The sequence below is a fragment of the Brienomyrus brachyistius genome, chromosome 4 (genome assembly GCF_023856365.1).
Source record: "Brienomyrus brachyistius isolate T26 chromosome 4, BBRACH_0.4, whole genome shotgun sequence".
NCBI classification, from domain to species: domain Eukaryota; kingdom Metazoa; phylum Chordata; class Actinopteri; order Osteoglossiformes; family Mormyridae; genus Brienomyrus; species Brienomyrus brachyistius.
Window position 1 is genome coordinate 17,707,137 of NC_064536.1, and position 20,225 is coordinate 17,727,361.

Consider the following 20,225-nt stretch of genomic DNA (forward strand, 5'->3'; position numbering starts at 1 on the left):
TTGGTTGGCGAGGTTTTTTTCAAGACGAGCAAAATATTTTAAATTGTTTTTTTGTTTTTAAATTTTAATTTGATAAACGAGCAAGGTTTGCAAAACGAGTATTACGTATACGCTTTGTCTACCGACCATCACATGATCACAACTGAGCCGATGGTCTCTCTCTCTCTCTCTCCCTCCCTTCCTCGATGCGGGATTGTTGGTAATCGTCTCCCATGCTCTATCTCAGTCGGCGTGCCTCACTCGTAGTCATTTTAGTAGAAATTTAAAGCACCACCCAAATAAGGGCGTAGCAGTGCAAGCGATGAATCTGTTTCACGACAATGTAGTATCCACATTTCCGCGAAATCGAAAAGGAGGCAAAAGCGGCTGTCATTGGATAGGTTCCTTGTTAAAGTCACACAAAAACAAAAAGATTCCAGTGAACCAACGGATAGTAGTGATTCCGTTATAGTGAAAGTCATACTTTATATTTTGGATTAATCATTTTTATATTAATTTTTTTCGGTTATTGGACGAATCATCTGAGTTTCCATTATTTATAAAGGGAAAATTCGCTTTGATATACGAGTGCTTTGGATTACGTGCACGTTTCCGGGACGAATTATGCTCGCAATCCGAGGTTTTACTGTAATTTGAAAATACATTTTGCAAAGTGCTTATGCAATCCTTAAAGTGAATTGCCATTGGTGAAATGAATTATGGACTGCATAAGCACTTTGCACATTGAATTGCACAAATTACATGCTCAGGTTAAGTACTGAAATGACAAACGCATGCTCTGATTGAATACTGAATTGCCAATTGCAAAATGAATAGCCATTTGAATTTGAGGTTATCTTGAATGTGACGTCATTCCCAGCTCCGACTTCCCACCTCCAAGGTAAATGGAACGCAGAATTAGCTGTAAATATCATCTCTTTGACAGAATGAACTGCCTACTGTACATCTATAGAAGATGTATGTCAATTTAAATGAAATTTTAGAAAAGATACTTAAGTAATAAATGCACCTTGAAGATGGATGATAAGTCTCCTTTATGTGGGTGTGAATTACATCTATTCACTCTGGCCCTGTGAATAAAACACACATATCCATCCATTAATCCATCCATCCTCCGGCGACTTATCCCGGTTTTGGGGGTGGGGCAGGGTGGGGGGTCTATTTTAGACAGCAGAAGGCTTAGGATACAGATTCACCCTGGGGGGGGGGGATTCTAGTCCATCACAGGGCACAGACACACAGAGGCTGTCATATGTCATGGGGAATTTAGAAAGTAGCCTAAACACGTGTTTTTGGACGGCAGGAGGAAACCCATGTGATAGAGGGACAGCGTGCAGCTGCAGACAGACAGGGGGCTCAGCCTCCAACACTGAGGGGGGTGAAGCCACAGCGCTGCCCTCCGTGCCGCCGCTAAAATAGGCATTTTATGGAAAGTCAAAGGTCCTGCACTGACACTGACCACCACTGCTACTGCTTGGGGAATAATAACCTACATTTGTACTTAAGTAGATGTAACTGCCATCCACATTCTGAGCTTATTTCATTAGGGCGGCTTCCTGACATCAGCTTGCTTATGACAGTATAAGAGAAGCAGTGACATCTAGTGGCAGTACAGGGAGACAGCAGGTAGCAGCCAGGAGAGACGGTTTGGCATGTAGCTCTCAGTTACTCAGTAACAAGTTATTTTTTGTAAATTGTTTAACATGATTTCAAACAAATTTCAACTTAATTACCATAACTATCAAGGGGCAGAACTGGGATGGGGGGACAACCCTGGACCCTGTAACCTAGGAGGATTTGATACAGAATAATTAGTTAATGAGGACATACTGTATGTAACACCTGTAAAGTTAAATCAATACAAATAAAACATACCAGACAAATGTACTAAATGTGCTGAAGCCAAAGGAACACCCTTCCATTGCAACTGGGATTAGGTACATGTTGCAATTGAATATGCAATTTTCCATAAGAAAAAATAATATAAGGAAAAATACTATAAGGAAAGAAAGTGTTTGAAAAAATATGGGGACCCTTTATGATTTACGTAAAGGACGTAACAGATTTACTGCTAAGCTAAGGACTTATTGTGGGGTGGGGGGTGGGGGGGGGGGGGTGAGCATGCACTTTCATTTATTTCATTTACATTTTTCTTTTTCCTTTTCTTTGGAAGGAATTTGAGGACACCTATAGATGTGATCTATTTCTTTTCATTTGTTATTTTTTCCTTCTGTAATTAATAATTCTTATAATATTTGACCAATACACAAGAATATTTAATTTATTTTGTCTTTTTATTCATATACCGATGCTTCTCTACTTCCGAACTTTCAGACATACGAACGAGCCAGGACTTCATGTTCCTGACCAGCCCGTGCCTTACTGTATGTTCCTGACCTGCCTATACAGTACCTGTATTAGATGTTCCTGCCTGTTCCATTCTTGTTCCTGATCTGCCCGGCCTGTCTGTTCCTGCTCTTTCATGCTGGTTTGCCGTCCATCTTTTGTTTTATGTGTCCCCGACAATAAAGCCCTCATTTCCCCGACTCCCCGGCCTTCTCCTCTTCTGTTCCTGCTCCATCCCCTCACGTCAAGACAGTTTCATTGAGCATCACATAAATGTCACATTTTTTCGCACCTCGAGTCAGCACCAATGTATATATCACCTTTGGTAGAGAAAGCAATTGCTTTTTTTTTGTCGGATGACTTAAGGTATAGTAATTAATTATTTGCTGACAGGCTGAGGAATGTGATCAGACAGGAGACCCCATGGACTATGATGTTCACAGATGACAGTGTGATCTGTAGTGAGAGGAGGGAGCAGATTGAGACGAGCCTGGAGAGGTGGAAGGATCCAATGATGAGAAGGGGAATGAAAGTCAGTAGGAGCAAGATGGAGCATAAATGAGAGGGAAGAGGAAGACCAAAGAGAAAGTATGTGGATGTGGGGAGGGAGGGATGTGGTTGGAGAGACAGAAGAAGATGCAGAGGACAGAGTGAGATGGAGACGGATGATCTGTGGTGATGCACAACGGGAGCAGATGGAAGCCGAAGGAGAAGAAGAAGAAGAAGAAGCCTGGTCCATTAAACGTGTTGAAACTGAAACCTCAATCTGAGCAAATCTAATGAGTCCATAAGAATGAATTTATGTTTTATCAAAGCAGAAACGTCCATCCCAGAAGAGGACAATCTATTGTCCAGTCTTTCTTAATCGATATACAACAGTGTGCAAGTGGGCCTGCTTTTCTCCAGCTTTATGCTGAAGATTGAAATTTAAAATGTACTTTTAATTAACTTCCAATTCCAGCTCCCTGGAAGTCAGTCTTTACAGTGATCCTCAGCCTTTTACCTCAGGTGTAATTTATATAGAATACATGTCAGAACTTCTGTCTAAATTCTCAGAGACAATGGGATTTGAAAAAGTAAAACAATTATGCATTCATTACAAATTTTTTTCCTCATTGCGTGTGTCTGCCTGTGTGCCTTTTGACAGAGAATCTTAGTGTTACAGTGTTGGTTTAAATGCATGTTTACCTTTGATCTGTAGGAAATGGTCCCTCTCTGAAGTGGATTGGTTTCCCCATTGACCTGTCACTCTTCATGGAAACACAGCTGTGTACAGGTGAGCCTGCTCTCTCCAACAGGACACTGTGGACAGTGAGAGGAAAGATCCTCATTATATAAATATAATTCATATAATGTGGACAGGGTCACATTAGACCTTCAGCTGTTTAACCTCCTGCTCTGCCTTCCTGTACTTTCATATGCTGTGAAGCTCTTGATGCAAACATACTTGTTTACAGTTAGCTTTAATGTGAAATACATTGTCTCACCTAAAATTAAGATTCCAAAACAAAACGCTTAGTATCACCGTTGCAACCTCTGTTGCTAGATTTGCCTGTTGTTGCCTTTTACTTGTTTATTGATGTATTTGTTAAATATTAATTTATTTCTTTGCAATCTACTTCAATCTGCTTCAATCTACACTTTAGCCCCCAGGGTTGTAGGAAGGAATTAGTGCGTGTAGAGGGCTGAAAATTTTTCACCAAACCTAAAAAGGCTTCTTTATTTTACTATCTCATGTACAGCAATTATGCTGTTATCTGGCTCCCTTTATTTCACTGGCCTCTCTGGAAGATTCCCTGCCTTTGGTTTCCTAAGTCCTTAGGATGTTTACCTTTTTTATATGTGCATTATGTATGACTGTTTTTAAAATATATTTTCGTCTGTATGCTTATGTACTCAATCTTACATTTAGGCAACATCCTTGTTTGTTTATTAGCCAATAGCCAGTAAATGCAGAAAATTAAGTTGAAGAAACGACAACAACTAAACAAATAATCTCTTTAATTGTAAACCTCCACCAGTCTTAATCACGCATGCTCCCTCAGCATCAGCTCCCCTGCCACCCCCCTGCTTCTCCCTCAATCTTTCAGAATACTTTCGTATGTCCATCTGGTATATAAGCTGAACTTCAGTGTCCCTGATTTTGCTGTCATACAAATATATCCACTTAATGGTAAGTGTCCCTGTTTTTGTTGTTGTACAGTTTTTGATCACAATAACCAATTATAACAGCAGCATTATGCGGCCAAGTTAGTCTAAATTAGTCTTAAAATAGCCAACAACGTCATTTCCCTTAACCAGTCTTAATAAGGAAATATAAGTAAAGTTAAGCAATTAACAGTTATTGATACCTACTCACAGTCTCCGACAATTAAATTATCTGGCCGCTTCTTTCTGTTGAACTTTGGATAAACGTTGCTACTCGCTAAGAAGCAGCGACGTGTAGCTTCCGCCGTGGTCCTAATGCCCGCCACTATACCTATAGCGGCTTAAACAGCCGGCCAGTGCATAATTTTAATTAAATAATGATAGCCAGACTTACAATATTATTCTTAATTTCAATTCGTAAAAGAACTGGCTGATTGTACAAAGAATAAGAAGATGTCGAGGTCTTTTTATTAATCTACACGTATTAACGTGTTCCACACTGAGCCAGCCCTGGTTAGGAGCCCTTTCTGCTTTTATATTACGGCCTGACTATAGACCCAAAGAGACATGCATGCTAGTGGGCTGTAACAGTCGTTTTACCATAAATCACAATGTTCTTCACAACATGACCCTGACAGTGTTCCTGTCTTATTCCTGTTCATTTTACTCCTGTGATCACTGTCATTTTGCATAACTGATACTGATTAGAATTAAAAACACTCAATGCCACATTTTTGAGAATACCTATTTTCGAAAAATACTGTCCCCTCAGATAGTCAATACAAACATAGATGTCATCGCAACAATGACAATTTATTCCCTTGGTGGGGGTCCATAAATTTAGCCTTAAATGGAGAACCCCACAATACAGTATATTTTGCTGAGTTCCCCATAATCTGCAAAGCCGCAAGGAAGTATATTAAGTTGAAACTGATTACTCTGTCTTTGAAAATGCTGGAAATATGGTTTAGTTTCTGTTCGTAAAGCAGTACAAACACACAGGTTCTGTCTTACCTTACAATTCCCTTTGTTTTACACTCCGCAGGGGGGGTCATTTCAGAAGCATCTCCCTCCATTCTTGTACCGATCAAGACCAGATGACTCCTGCTGGAGCCTGTGTGAACACGAAGGGTATATGTCTATGTTCTATGTATATCTTATTTATTTATAATATTTGTCAGCTGTTTAGCCACCCCGCACTGGTTTGAGTAGCAGTGTATGACACCCACAATACTTAATCCAGCTCCTATATAACACCTGCAACATTAAATCACTGGCACCGTCACTGCATGTAAGTGTGTCATACTGTACATGCTTATGTTACTATTGGGTCTATTCATTAGTAACACTAAATTTCACTAAAATTAGTAACACTTTACGTGAGGGGACAAAAATAATGTGGTATTGGATTATTAAACTGATATGTGTCATGCCCGGCTCGTCCGCTCCTCGTGTGTGCCACGCCCCCTGCCTTCCCACGTGTATTTCCTTGATTGTACCCAGCTGTATCTGATTACTTTGATTAGTCTTGTCTGGTTTTAAGTCCTGGTCTTACCTGTTAGCATTGTCTGTCATTGATGTTAGTTGGCGTTACATGTCTCCTGCTCCCCGTCACTTTATTAAACCCCCGTTTCCCCGTATCCCGCTTGCCTGCCTGCTCCTTTCACGCCCTTCCCCGCGATCGCAGCTTTGTCCGCCAGCGATCGTGACAATATGTTTGTTAATCCAAAATGAACTGTCATATATCTTTTCTCTCAATAAAGTACTACATTTGTCACTATATCTGCTAATTCTGTAAACCTTTATGAAATACTGAAGAAACCACTAAAGGAAGTACTGTAGGAAAAAAATAATGGATAACAGATGTGAAATACTGATCTCATGTTCGTTCATCGTTAGCGAATTGTGACGCATCATTTAAGCATTTATACTGTACCTGGTACTATCTATGAATTCTGTAAATCTTAGTGAACTACTCAAGGACCTACTGAGGGAACACGTAATGGATAGCACAAGTGAAATACTGACGTCATATATGTCCATTATTAATGAATCGCGTTTGTTTATAATTTATTCATGATTTGTACTTCAGTAGGAACTGAGGCGAGTATCCCCTCATAGTTAAGTGTTACCGTAAAATCTTACCTTGCAATATAGAATATCCTTGTATTATTCCAGAATATTATTCGTGTTTCTGGGCAAAATGGAGACAAAATATGAACAACTTGAAAATAACGCGACCCGTGAGTGGATTATTATAAGCGTCTTATTATTATTTCCGTCGAATTATTATAACTTGGCAACAGCATCAGACACTCATATTCAAGTACGAAAATTTGGCCCCCGATCGGCGAAATGATCCGAACGGAACACCCCACAGGTTTTCGAATACTGTGGAAAAGGACTAAGTACAGTGCTTGTCAAACCAGACAGTTCACGTTTCTGCTCCCTCTCACACCTGCACCAGGTAATAATCCAGCTTCCCCATAGTACCTGTAACATTAAATCACTGGCGCCGCCACTGTATATACTGTAAGTGTTTTACATGATTATTTTAATAACTTTACCTGTTAACTATAATCTTACCTTGCATTACAAAATGTCTTTTTATTATTCCAGAATCGTATCCGTGTTTCTTGACAAAATGGAGAGAGTATTAAAATACTTTCACTTTCATTTACACACAGCAGTAAATAATCACCTTCATGCCAAACGCGGGAGCGATCCATGTCACTTAGTAACAAGTAACAATAAGAGAAAGGGGACAAGCTCCCGCCGCCACCTGATTCTGTCATGACGCACATTTTGCGTTATATTTGTACATATAAATCGCGATACTGCAGTGACACTTAAATCATTAACATACTTAAAATATAAAATGCATTATTTTAATAACGATTCATTATTCACCGTAGCCGTCTTAGAGCTGCTTTACACAGGTCCCTCTTTCTATTTCCAATACTTTTTTTGTTTGTGCAGGATTACGGGCGGTTTTAAATTATTACATTTTCTATTGCGAATCAGTGCTGAATGATTTTAATACATTAGAAGCTGAAAATCGCAGGAAGCGTAAAGTTGCTTAATATCCTAAAGAAAAATCGACGGAAAACTAAATATCTCTCACGCTTAACTGGTCTCAAGTACATTCTGTTGCCAAATGCACGGGACAGTAATCCAGGGCTCCCTCACCCTCTCTTGTTATATGGAGGTCCAGTGCCATCTGTGTGTATCACTGAAGGGGCAGTAATATGCAGGGCGATGCGTGTGTCCCCCCCCCCCCCCCCCCCATTTCCCGACTGCGCACAGGTCGCTAACGTGTTTTAACGCACACAGCGCATGTCCCATCTGCACATGGCAAAGAGTCTCTCACTAAAACAGCACACATCAAAAGTAATCAAAGTAATCAAAGTACAAGCTAATTAAAGGGCAGCCCCACCACCAAAATTCAGTCATATTATAGGCATACTATTATTCCCGATAGCTGTTGGGATCAGGAGGATTTTCCAGTTTATAGCTGTCCCCAATGCAGACAGACCTGCACACCCAGACCTATTCTGGGCAGAAACCGTTGTGGTTTTCTCTATAAGTCAGAAGCCGCTCATGTAGATCTAAATTCAGTCTTTATTGGAATAATGAAGTTACAACCAAGGCTGCACACTTAAAGTGTGTCCAGTATTGTTCTACACCAATTTTTATACATTTTCTTATCGTTTAACAATATCTCGTCATTTAAGCATCATCATTCCTTCAACCATGACTGTCTCATTTGGTTTCTGAGCTATTAACTCTTTAGTGCATTGCCCCTATGCCATGTAATATGGATACTGTGGTGTACGGCCACGACAGAGGGGACAGACCCCTTAATGCAGTGTCCAGCTGGTTTAATGATCGAACCAGAAACAAACAGGGTTAAACTGAGGATCCAAAGTCATGGTTGTAGGGCAGGCAATGGTTGGTGTCCAGGAATGACAGTCCTACGTGGAGTGACGGGACAAGAGGATTGGAAGGGGGACACGAAACAGATGGAGGAGCAGGGAAGGATGGAGCAGGCAGGTAGGGCAGGCAGAAGAAGGTGGGTGGATGGAACAGGTGAGACAGGCAGGGCAGGCGGAACAGCAGGGCAGGATACAGCAGGCAGGGCGATCGGGGAAAACAAGAGACAGAAAATTGCTCGGTATGGCACATTAGAACAATGGCAACAATACTTCGCAATGAGCCTAGGACTTTGACAGCTTTATGACACAGAGCGATTAGCGTGCATTGTCCCCCAAATTCCCCTGTTCAATGCACATTTCATAGGACACGGCTGTCTCATTTGGTTTCAGAGCTATTAACCCTTTAGTGCATTGGTCCTATGGCATGCACTTAACATGCAACAACTAAAGACTGAGTGGCCGTTCCTGTTTATGAAGAGGTTCCTGATGCAGAATTTTAGTACGCTTACAGGAATTGAACTGGAATCAAGACTTGAGGAGTCCATTGCTGGGAAAGGAAGAAGGGTACTCCAGTTTTTCAAGGGTCAGCTCCTGCGCTGGAAGAAAGAGGTGAGGACAGTCCTCGCTGACCTTGAAAGGCAACCTGAAGATGTGGACCACAGCCTTGCTCTCATCTTGGTGATGATGGCCTTCTTCAAGGACAGAGAAGATTCCATTTTCCTTCTGGCTGATGTAAGAAGCTGTTTTATTATATTAACCTGAATATATGTTATCTTGCAGGACAAGTTTGACTTTAGTATTTCATTGTAGAGAGATTAGGGCACAGTCCAGACAGTCTGTATAGATTCTTGTAGATTTGGGAATAACAAATCATTTACTTTTTAGGGTGAAGGATGCATGGCAAACGTGCAATTCCTGCTGAATGTGTGAAGGCCTCTTTATCCTAATTCTTAATATTTGCCTTTCCAGTATGCATAACCTCAGAGCAAATAATTTTTCATTTTATTTACTTTTCTTCATATAGGTCACCACCCCCCAGGCAGATGTGGGGACCCAGCTGTCCCTGCCCAACACACCAAGGATAATCCTACTGGGTAAAACTGCTATACCTGACTTACACAATCACTGGACTAGACATTTTGTTTTACGTTTTGGAAACAATTGTGACAGATTATGTCTTTCTAGGAGATTCCATTCTGGCATCAAGAAAATGGATGCTGGCCATGGAGGGAAAGTTGGTCATAGAAGCCGCTCATCTACAGCTGGACTTCACCTGTGCCCTGGCTGTCCTATTTGCAGCATATTATGTATTTAACATGGAGTATGAAGGAGAGGCAGCAACAACACTGGAATTCATCCAGAGGTAAAATACTGTTCATCACATGTACTTGGCTCTGCCGCTGTTTATTTGTATGGGCTTCAGTTCTCACGCACACAATTCTTTGTGTTGTAGCTGGAATATATATTTTTATATTTACAGGTTTCTCGTACGGATAAACCCTGAGAATTCAAAGTGCACATCCAGGTTTCATGTGAGCAAGAGGAGTGGCAAGACTGTGCAGAGGAAGACAATGGCCCTGAATCCGCACGTCGCCTCATTTATCAGGGACTTCACAGACTATGATTGGAAAAATCATTAAGGTAAGAGTATTTTTTTAAATATATATATATATATATATATGTATGTATATATATATATATATATATATATATATATTATTAAATATATATATTCACTATTCTATTCACTCAAATGTGACTTGATAATGTGAGTTGGGGATTTTAGCTGAATTTTTCATATTTTTTCTTGCAGGACCATCATATGTCTTGGGGTCTCTGCTCCACATGATGCCACCACCTACCACCATCCTCCACATCTGCCCCTCATCATGCACTTTCACCCTGCACCTCATCTCTAATGCTGCAATTTTGTTGATCTGTGTCAGCACTACTGTGTTATTGTTCAAATTTCACAATAAACTTTCAGCTTTCTGTGCAGATTGTCATTTGCATTATTTTACTAAATAACTATTATAATATACGGTACATGCTATGGGTTGTGCAGTAGTACTGTAAAATGAATTACAGTAACGATATAATGCTGTACTCCAAAGTACAGTAAAATACTGTGTAAAATACAGCATGCTTAAAAACTACTGTACTTGGGTTTACGGTAATTTTACTGTGTTATTAAGTACAGCAACTACTGGGCTATTGTTGCCAGTAAGTTACTGTAAATTTGACAATAAATGTTGTACAGTGTGTGTCATGACCTGCGCGTCCAGTCCTCGTGTGTGCCACGCTCCCCTGATCCACCACGTTTGCTTCCCCCATTGCGCCCAGCTGTTTTCCATCGATCTGATATGTTCTGTGTATCAGAGTCTGTTTTCCCCAGATCCATCATTAACGTGTGTGCTGTGTTGCTCCCCGCTTCCTGAATAAAATCCCGTTTTGTTATTCCCGTCTCCCGGATTTGCTTCCCCGTTCCCCGATTGCGCACGGATCATCACAGCATGTAATATGGATACAATGTATTAATAACTGTTTGAAAGTTATTCTGAAAATCTAAGGGGTGTACATTGTCCTCCAGAGTCCACTGATGGAGGCACACTCCATATGACAAGGCTGTCTCATTTGGTTTCAGAGCTGTTAACCCCTTTGTGTATTGCCCATTGCACTTTAAATGGACGCAATATAAAAATAACTATGGCAAACAAAAATAATCTGAAAATCCAAGGTGTGTACATTGTTCCCTGTAGTCAAATGATCAAAGTTCAGCAGAGAGCGACCGAGTGCAAGCATTTGGACCTTTCAGTGGGAGCAGAGGAAGTAGCTTGCTGAGCCTCGGACTTAGCTCGGTGGTGACGGCAATCCTGCCCTGTGTTATCAAGGGAAATGGACAATCTGACATAGTCCTTGAAGCAGTGGGTCTCTCCTCGCAAGGCGAGCTTGTTCTGGAGATCGGGGGTTCAGGGTATGGTGCTAAAAGATTTTCAAACAGTCAGCCGCCTACCGCAAGCTGGCTGCGATCGCGTAGAATTCCAAAAAGAAACCCCAAGCCCGATTTTGTGCCCTGTTTTAGATCACAGAGCCATTCACTCAAACTGTGCCCTACAGGTGGGTGATCAAAGACTTTGCAGAATGCGCGCTGAAACTCGTGCGCAGAATCAAGCAGCGTACTGTCATCAGTCCACAGTGTGGTGGCCCATTCCTGTGTCCATCTGGTAAGCAGGGAAATAACAAAGCACATTTGCGTGGAATAATCCAGAAAGCGATCTTCTGTGAAGAGACCGCACTGCATTAAAAATGAGTGACAGTGATTCCGGTTACCGTTATACTTCTCTGGGACAGTGACAGGAAGAGATGCAGAAGCTCATGGAGGGGAAGCCAGCAGGGTGGTTTGGGAAGCTTGCCCATCCAGTATCTGGGTTACCAATGTGGTAAGCTGGTTTATTTGGTGCTGGGGGGTCTCTGTTGATCCGAGACGCCCCCCATGTTAGGGCAGGAGATGTAGGGGACACAGAAACAGGGGGCTGGTGTTTACCCAAGTGGCCGTGGTCAGGCCCGGGATGCAGAGCTCAGGACAGTGATGGCCGAGGCTACCCCATAGCTGGGAAGAGGATCCATAGATACAGGTTTTAGAGTAAAAATTAATCTATTATCAATTAATGACAGGTCTGCATATGGAAGCACAGCAGTGGCGACTGTTCTAAGCTCTACTTTCTCTAATATGTCAGAAAATAAATGCTCATATATGCACTGTGATATTTATATTGGTTTTAATAAAAATGCACTAAAACACGTTCAAATTCATGACGAGCTCATTCAGGATGAACTATTTATTGTTGATTGTTTGACGTGATTTTCTTCTCATACATTTCTGTGCAGCATAGAGCATTAAAAGCTCCTGAAGCGCAGCTTCACTGGACCTCTATTGTCCGGCACAGAAGAGCTTTTATCACAGCAGAAAAGCTGGAAGGTTGCACCAAAATCGTCACTTGCAGGGAAGCTCAATGTCTCTGGGAGTGAATGGAGCAGTGGGTGGGCTGGAACGCTGGGCGGCTGCATGATGATTGGAGGAGCTGTCTAAAGGGCGGAACCCCTTTTTGATTGACAGCATGTTTTAAGTATATACAGGGGCTACAGGGTTCAGTCCCATGCGGATTTGCAGGTGAAGTCGTAAGACAAACTGCTGCACTCTGTGTTGTTTGCTGGTGATATGAGTCATTTCTGTTTGTACAAATCATTCTTTAAATAATAATAATAATTTGCACAAATATGCTTTTTGCAGATGATGTGGTTCTGTTGGCTTCATTGGACCGTGACCTTCGGCTCTCACTGGAGCAGTTCGCAGCCGAGTGTGAAGCGGCTGGGATGAGAATCAGCACCTCCAAATCCGAGACCATGGTCGTCAACCAGAAAAGGGTGGAATGCTCTCTCCGGGTCGGGGAGGGGAGGAGTGGAGGAGTGTAAGTATCTCGGATACCCAGGACTTGAATTTCCCAGGCAATCCAGACTCATCCATTTTGTTGAACGAGGTCTCTAGCTTGTACAAGACGCCCGTAATGGAGTACTGACCCATTGCAAAGCACACTCACACTCACACCTACAGACAGTATGGTGACTTCAAATCACCCATTTTCATCAGGGGAGGAACACTGGAGTACCTTGAGGAAACCCTACAACAACATGGGAGGAACATGCAAACTCCACACACACTGAGCCGGGGTGGAGACTCGAACCCCAGTCCCAGAGGTACGAGGAAACAGTGCTAACCACTGCAGAAATACAGCCTACTTTTTGCATCATGTCCTGCCTCCTGCATGCTCTATCTGAGCACCACCCCTCATCTAAACCAGTCAGAGTATTTACAGTAGGTGTGAACACGTCCAACACGGACAACATCCAGTCGTGTGCTACATGTGTGAAAGAGCAGCTCCACAAAATGTCTGATTCTACTGACAATGTCCGTATGTGTAAAAACAGCTTCTGATTCCCTCACTCTTACTCCCCCACCCCCTCCCTCGGCGTGCATGTGGTGGTCTGACCCCCCAGCCTGTAAATACACATTCATCATTTAACCCCCTTTCCTCTGTATGTGTAACATAGGGACCCTTTCTGCCCCCCCCACCCCATTTTCCCCAGTCAGTCCTGTTTGCTTATTGCTGTGTCCCTGATTCTCTTTCGCCTCGAGACTGATGAAATAAAATGGCCTAAAACTTGTCTGACCACACTCACCCCTTCTGACATTTACCCCCCCAAACTGAAATCTGCCCCCCCACTCTCAGACGAGCTACAGCCCCTCCCTAAGCTTAATGACCAGAATAAAATATTCATAATTCAACATTTATTTCAAAATGAATCAATCCTATATTATCAAATCCTTTTAAATAAATCATTGGATGCCATTTACATGTTTACTTATTATTTATTTACATGTGTACATGTGCGTTTATTTCAGGATGACTAGAAAAATCTCTACAGGGTGAGTGAAAAGTCTGGCAGTGATGTAACTGATATCATTCTGCAAGAGACCAATAGGTGTGTGAGTGAGGTATGTGTGAACACCCCTGTCAGTGACGGTCCTGTGACTGTCAAATGACAATAGGATTAATATCAGTCTGCATGAGGATGGAAGTTGTGTGTGAGTGTGTCCATGAAGGAATAGTAATATCTGTATATTAGTGAAGGAACAGAAATGTCTGTGTGTGTTTGTCTTCCTCAGTGAAAAGAAAAATGTGTTTGTCACAGTAACAAGACAGAACTGAGGTAATTGTGGGCTTTTGAAAAAAGACACGTCTGGGTTACCTAAGGGGTAAAAATTGGTTTGCATGTGTGTTACTGTTTGCACCAAACAAGCAGCCAGCAGAGGGAGCAACACATCATGATTCTTTTCGCATGATTTGATAGAGGTGAGAGAAACAGCGTTTGCTATTTAGCTTGTTGATTGTCAGGCATAGCAGTTCACAGGTTTAGTTAGGAAATGTTTATTTTTGCTTCTATTTTGATAATGTAATCCAACGTGTGATGCTAATGTGATTTGTTACGTTTTTTTGTTTTTAACTCTACTGATATTTTTTGCTTTCGCCGTTACGTTTCCCGTCTACTTTTAAATGGTTATAATATATGCTGATTTAATCTAATCGTGTTAGTTGTGTTCATTTGCATTAAAATGTATTTATTTAATTGTATTATATGATTTATGTTTCTCAGTTACCTCAGCTATGCTTCGAGCAGCGCTGAACCAGGACATTAATTATGTAGAATAGGAAGCTTTTATTGTCAGTGTACAGGCAGAAAATACAGAAATATATAAAATGTACATATATGGGAAGGGAAAAGCCCCCCCACTCATCAGGATTACATTTTAATCAGAAACAAATACACTTATTTTACATGTTTGTTCAGCTTGCCAAACCCAGTCATTTATTTTTGTGTAGCATACATCACACTTCAGACAGAGTAAAAAGGGTTATACTGGTTAAAAAGCAGAGATTTTACCTTTTTACCATGGAGAAGCAGCGACAGTGAACTATCCCAGCATGCAAAGGGACACAGAGGAGTTTATATTCACCAGAAACCCTGGACAGAGTCGTTCAGTGAATGAGGAGGTGAAGCTGCACAGGAGGGTCAGTCCATCAGAGGAGACTCTGTAGAAGGACAGAGTACCAGCTGCCCAGTCCAGATACACTCCTACTCTGCAGGAGCCTGAGGGCTTTATGGGCATGACAGTCTCTTTATTATTGTGTCGGACAGAGTAACTGTCAGAAGAGCAGAACAGCATCCATGATTTGTCATTGTCTCCAAGCCGACAGTCATCACTCCCTCCTTTCCTCCCGATTCCTTTATAAGTCACTCCTATCCAGGCTCCATTTCCACTCCACTCAGCCTCCCAGTAACAGCGACCAGTCAGACTCTCTCTGCACAGAACCTGGTACCAGCAGTCAAATCTCTCTGGATGATCAGGATATGGCTGCTCTGCTCCCCATGTCACCTTCCTGTTCCCCTCTGACAGAGACAGGAGTCTGTATGCTGTGTTGGGGTCCAGCGTCAGCTGGCAGGAGTCTGTAGGCAAGAGGAAGAGTGATTAATCCCAAGACGAAGCCCAGCATCTCCATCATTATCACTGTCACACCTCACACACTCACTAACACAGAACTCGCTCCAATACACACATTTTATTCCCAATATACTCATGTAGCCGCCCGAGTCTGCGGCGCTCCGGCTGCCCCCTGCGCTGTGAGACACGCCGCGCTGAGAGACTCGCTGGGGACCCAACTGCACTTTAGCCTGCGATCTATTATTCTGTACGATACATAAAATATAAAACAGCACAGCATCCCACAATGAAGCAGGAATTCAACTACAGACGCTCCTTTAGTTACGAATGAGATACGTTCTGAACGGCCGTTCGTAACTTGAAATGTTTGTAAGTCGTTATTTAACATCATTTTAAGGGTACTTAAATCTGCATGTATAAATGAGTATGATATAATGTCAATACATGTTGTCTTATCGTAAAAAACATTACATAAAACAAAAATAATCTCAAGAAAGCATGTCTTACTGTTACGCAAGTACAAAGAACTAGGATGCTGTGAGTACGCACGCTACACTACTGCGCGGCGGGAGTAGCGGTCAGAAGTCGTACTAGGCGGAATTAACGCGCAGAAAAAAAAAGATGTTGCGGACAGGAAACGGGAGCCCAATGAACACAATTTGGACTTACAGTGCTTCGTTCGTATGTCTGAAAGTTCGTAAGTAGAGGAGCGTCTGTATGTGAAATACCTCAGGAAATGTCAGACGCCCGGCGACAAAGCGGGAAGACGCGCCGAAATGCGGCGCGTGCTGAACTAACAGGCTTAATTACAGGTAAAAAAATATATATAAACAGCATTCATCAAACATGTTAAAAACGAAATTGTACTCCAAACAGTACCACTAAATTATAATTTTTCTTTACTTATAGATAAGAACTTCCTTCAAACCATTTCGGACACGTACCCCCCTCCAGCAGCGTGCAGCGCCGACTAGTGATGCGTCGGTCGCGAAAGAGCCGCTCAAAAGATCCGGATCCGGACCGAGAAACATTTTTATAAAGCAAAACGCGGTTCAGCGCTCCATGCTGCTCTGACTGTGACTGAAGTTTGTGTTAATGGCTCTTGAGCCGCGCGACCAAACACGTGATGAGTCAGACAAAGGGGGGGGGGGAGCGCGTGCTGACGGTGTACAGGTACAGAACACGATGGAGGGAGAGGAGGAGAGAAAAAGGGAGTGTGGTGCCTGAATAACAGGTAGATAGTCGGACACGCGAAGCGGAATTTGGATGCATTTTAATAGCTATGATAACTCAAAGGCAGATACACAGTTTGCAAGATGAAGCTGTCATTTCCAGCAGAATCCACAAACAACCTTCACAGACACTTAGGAACTGCGCATCCAATAGTTCAGATGTAAGGAAAAAGACAGACTAGCGTGCCTGCTACGGCCAGAATAGACCGGGAGCCCAGAGGGGTCAGCCTAGCTCAAAACGAACCAATTTCCCTTAGTGTAATCTTGCTGGGGGCATATGACAGTTCATCAGAATGGATGTCTGCCGGGTCCGTGGTGGTGGGTGTGGCTGTGAGGGGTGTGGAAATGAATTCAAATTATTGAGCTAGGTCAGCTCAAAAATGAACTTCTTGAAAATGGTGCTTCAATGTACCTTATACAATCAGGACTTATAAACAGGCACCGCCAGACATTTTTAGTGGTGGGGTACCCTTGGCAGAGTTATGTAACTGCCCTGCAAAAATTGAGCTAGATCAGCTGATATCCGAACTGAATGAAACTAGCTGGAATTTGTTCAGTATAGCAGTTATAGAAGTTATAGCAGTCAGACCAAAACGGGCCAAATTTGGACATTGTTTGGGTGTGGCTAATGGCCGTAGGATAGGCAAATGTCCGAATTTTTTCACTAATTATTGATCAGCTGAGAGTTCTGATTCGTTTGACACCTCATTTGTCTGATTTGGTAGGACAAGGTAGGACTTTAAGGAAGAAGTAGGATTTGCAAATTATGCAAATTAGCAAAAAATCTAAGTAGGCGGAGCTTCATAGTCCAAATGGCAAGTTGGTAGGACATGGCTGCCTGAATATGGGGGGGAAAATTTAGACTGTAGGACCAACGGATCAGGAGATATCGACCGAAACACCTTGGGGAGTGCTATAGCGCCCCCATCAGACTGACTGGGACAGGTCAGAGCGCCTGAGTAGTGGGGAGGAATTGACATCTGCCTGCCAAATTTGGTAGGCCTAGGACTTACAGTTTAGGCTGGGCATTCAGTTTTAGGGAAGAAAAATAATAATCCTAATTTCAAGAAGGTTGCATAGCACTTCGTGCTTTGGACCCTTAATAATGAAACTTAAATAACAAAGATTGAAAACAATCGTTATTTGGTTATTCGGATCCACGGACAAGGGAGCATAAGACTTAACTCAGGTACTGTCACGGTAAACGGGAGACGCAGAAAGAGCAGGATCCCAATATTCAAGCTGCTAAGCGCTTTATTCTGAAAAACCAAACAGAGGCACCAGAAGGGATAGGCGAGAGGCAGGGTCGAAAAACAGGCAAGGGGTTCATTAGCCGGGGGGTCAATCCTACGAGGAGGGACGAGACAGGAACACACAGGGTATTGGGAACAAAACGAGCCGGGACAGGCAGGGTAGTCGGGTCAGGTACGGGAACGGGTCTGGAACAGGAGAGAGAGAGAGGTAAGGGAAGAACACGAGGCAAACAGGCAGGGCTCGAAAACAGGGTAAGCTGATGGACAAAAGAGTGCTCAGTAAGGCTTCTAAACATCAGTGCAATACTTCGCGTCGGACTGGTGAGTACTCGCAGGTTTTATCCCTTGCTCTGTTACTTGCAATGAGCTGCAGCTGGGGGTGTCCGCCCTTGTGGGCGTGACAGGTACAGAGATAGGAAACTCCGACAAACTGTTTTTGTTAGATTAAACACAAAAACAAATTTTCCACTTATGAAATATTCAATACAGGTGTAGTAGCGTTTGATATTTTTACATTTAGTCAAACAAAATGTAAAAGTATGGTAGTGAGGAAATTATATGGTTTAGTACACTTATCAGCGATGGGTCAAAACAGCGCTAAATCTGGCTGAGTCTGAAATGATAAAAGGAAGAGCTGTATGGGAGCCGAAAGAGTCGACTCTTCTTGGTGAGCTGAGCCAAATGATCCGACTCACTAAAAAGAGCCGAAATTCCCATCACTAGTGCAGACTGAGGAGACGTTCGGTGACACAGCCAGTTACACTCTCACACAAACACAAAGAAGATATAATGTATTTCTACAGAAGTTACAAAAACCTAAAAAAGAAAAAACCTAAAAACTTTATAAAAAAAAAGAAAAAACACACAGACACACATCACCATATTTGTGTGAATGTTATCATAAAGTAGTATTAATGATATTGAAAATAAACACATGCAAACAAACTTACATTTCTGGATCCCTGGTCTGGTCCTGCACTCTCCACTGTGATCCACACTATAGAAGAAGCAGAATGACATAGTACTGCTGTATCCATTTATTTAATTGTTGCATTTTCTCCACATACATAAGTCTATAGCAGGACAGACACACATTCTGTACTCACTTCAGTTTCTCCAGTTTACAACTGGGATCCTCCAGTAGAGCAGAGAGCAGCTTCACTCCTGAGTCTCCTGGGTGATTGTAGCTCAGGTCCAGCTCTCTCAGGTGTGAGGGGTTTGACCTCAGAGCTGAAGCCAGGGAAGAACAGCCTTCTTCGGTGACTCTGCAGAATGACAGCCTGCAGAGAGACAGACAATATCTCTCCAATAAATAAAAACACCTCACCACTATGAGTATTACTTTTATGTAAATGTGACGACTCCAATAAAGATTTCAATAATTACATTTTATACTATATAATACCACATAATATTGACCTCAGTATCTCCAGTGTACAGTGTGAATTCCCCAGTCCAGCAGAGAGCAACTTCACCCCTGAATCCTGCAGGTCATTGTCACTCAGGTCCAGCTCTGTCAGCTGAGAGGAGTTTGACCTCAGAGCTGAAGCCAGGGAAGAACAGCCTCCTTCTGTGACTCTACAGCCTGACAGCCTGCAGAGAGACAGACAAAAACTCTCCAATAAATAAAAGCACCTCACCACTATGAGTATTACTTTTAAGTAAATGTTACAACCTCTATAAAGATTTCATTAATCACTGATTACAGTGTGGAATACCCGGTGATACTGACCTCAGTATCTCCAGTTTACAGTGTGAATCCCCCAGTCCAGCAGAGAGCAGCTTCACCCCTGAATCCTGCAGGTCATTGTCTCTCAGGTCCAGCTCTGTCAGCTGAGAGGAGTTTGACCTCAGAGCTGAAGCCAGGGAAGAACAGCCTCCTTCTGTGACTCTACAGCCTGACAGCCTGCAGAGAGACAGACAATATCTCTCCAATAAATAAAAGCACCTCACCACTATGAGTATTACTTTTAAGTAAATGTTACAACCTCTATAAAGATTTCAATAATTACATTTTATACTATGTAATACCACATAATATTGACCTCAGTATCTCCAGTTTGCAGTGTGAATCCCCCAGTCCAGCAGAGAGCAGCTTCACCCCTGAATCCTGCAGGTCATTGTCACTCAGGTCCAGCTCTCTTAGCTGAGAGGAGCTTGATCTGAGAGCTGAAGCCAACACTTCACAGCATGTCTTTGTGAGTCTACAGCTGTCCAGCCTGGAAAAGGAAACATGTTAAGCTATACACCA

At 42.4% G+C, this 20,225-nt stretch overlaps 1 protein-coding gene and 2 long non-coding RNA genes across 4 annotated transcripts in view; 2 read left to right on the top strand and 1 right to left on the bottom strand.

Annotated features, from left to right (window-relative positions):
- LOC125740118 (uncharacterized) overlaps window positions 1-20,225 on the top strand; it is a 353,638-nt gene that overhangs the window by 167,990 nt on the left and 165,423 nt on the right. The window lies entirely within an intron of this gene.
- The window catches only part of LOC125740114 (NACHT, LRR and PYD domains-containing protein 12-like), a 341,935-nt gene that overhangs the window by 149,648 nt on the left and 172,062 nt on the right, over window positions 1-20,225 (bottom strand). Inside the window, exons 13-15 of the mRNA XM_049010930.1 lie at window positions 19,707-19,880; window positions 19,394-19,567; window positions 19,081-19,254 (exon numbers count right to left, since the gene is read on the bottom strand). Of these exons, the coding sequence (XP_048866887.1) occupies window positions 19,081-19,254; window positions 19,394-19,567; window positions 19,707-19,880 (522 nt within the window). The remainder of the gene's footprint in view (window positions 1-19,080; window positions 19,255-19,393; window positions 19,568-19,706; window positions 19,881-20,225) is intronic.
- LOC125740120 (uncharacterized) lies at window positions 9,699-10,377 on the top strand. The gene is made up of 3 exons (XR_007397451.1): window positions 9,699-9,792; window positions 9,910-10,070; window positions 10,243-10,377. It is a non-coding gene; the product is annotated as an uncharacterized LOC125740120 (long non-coding RNA).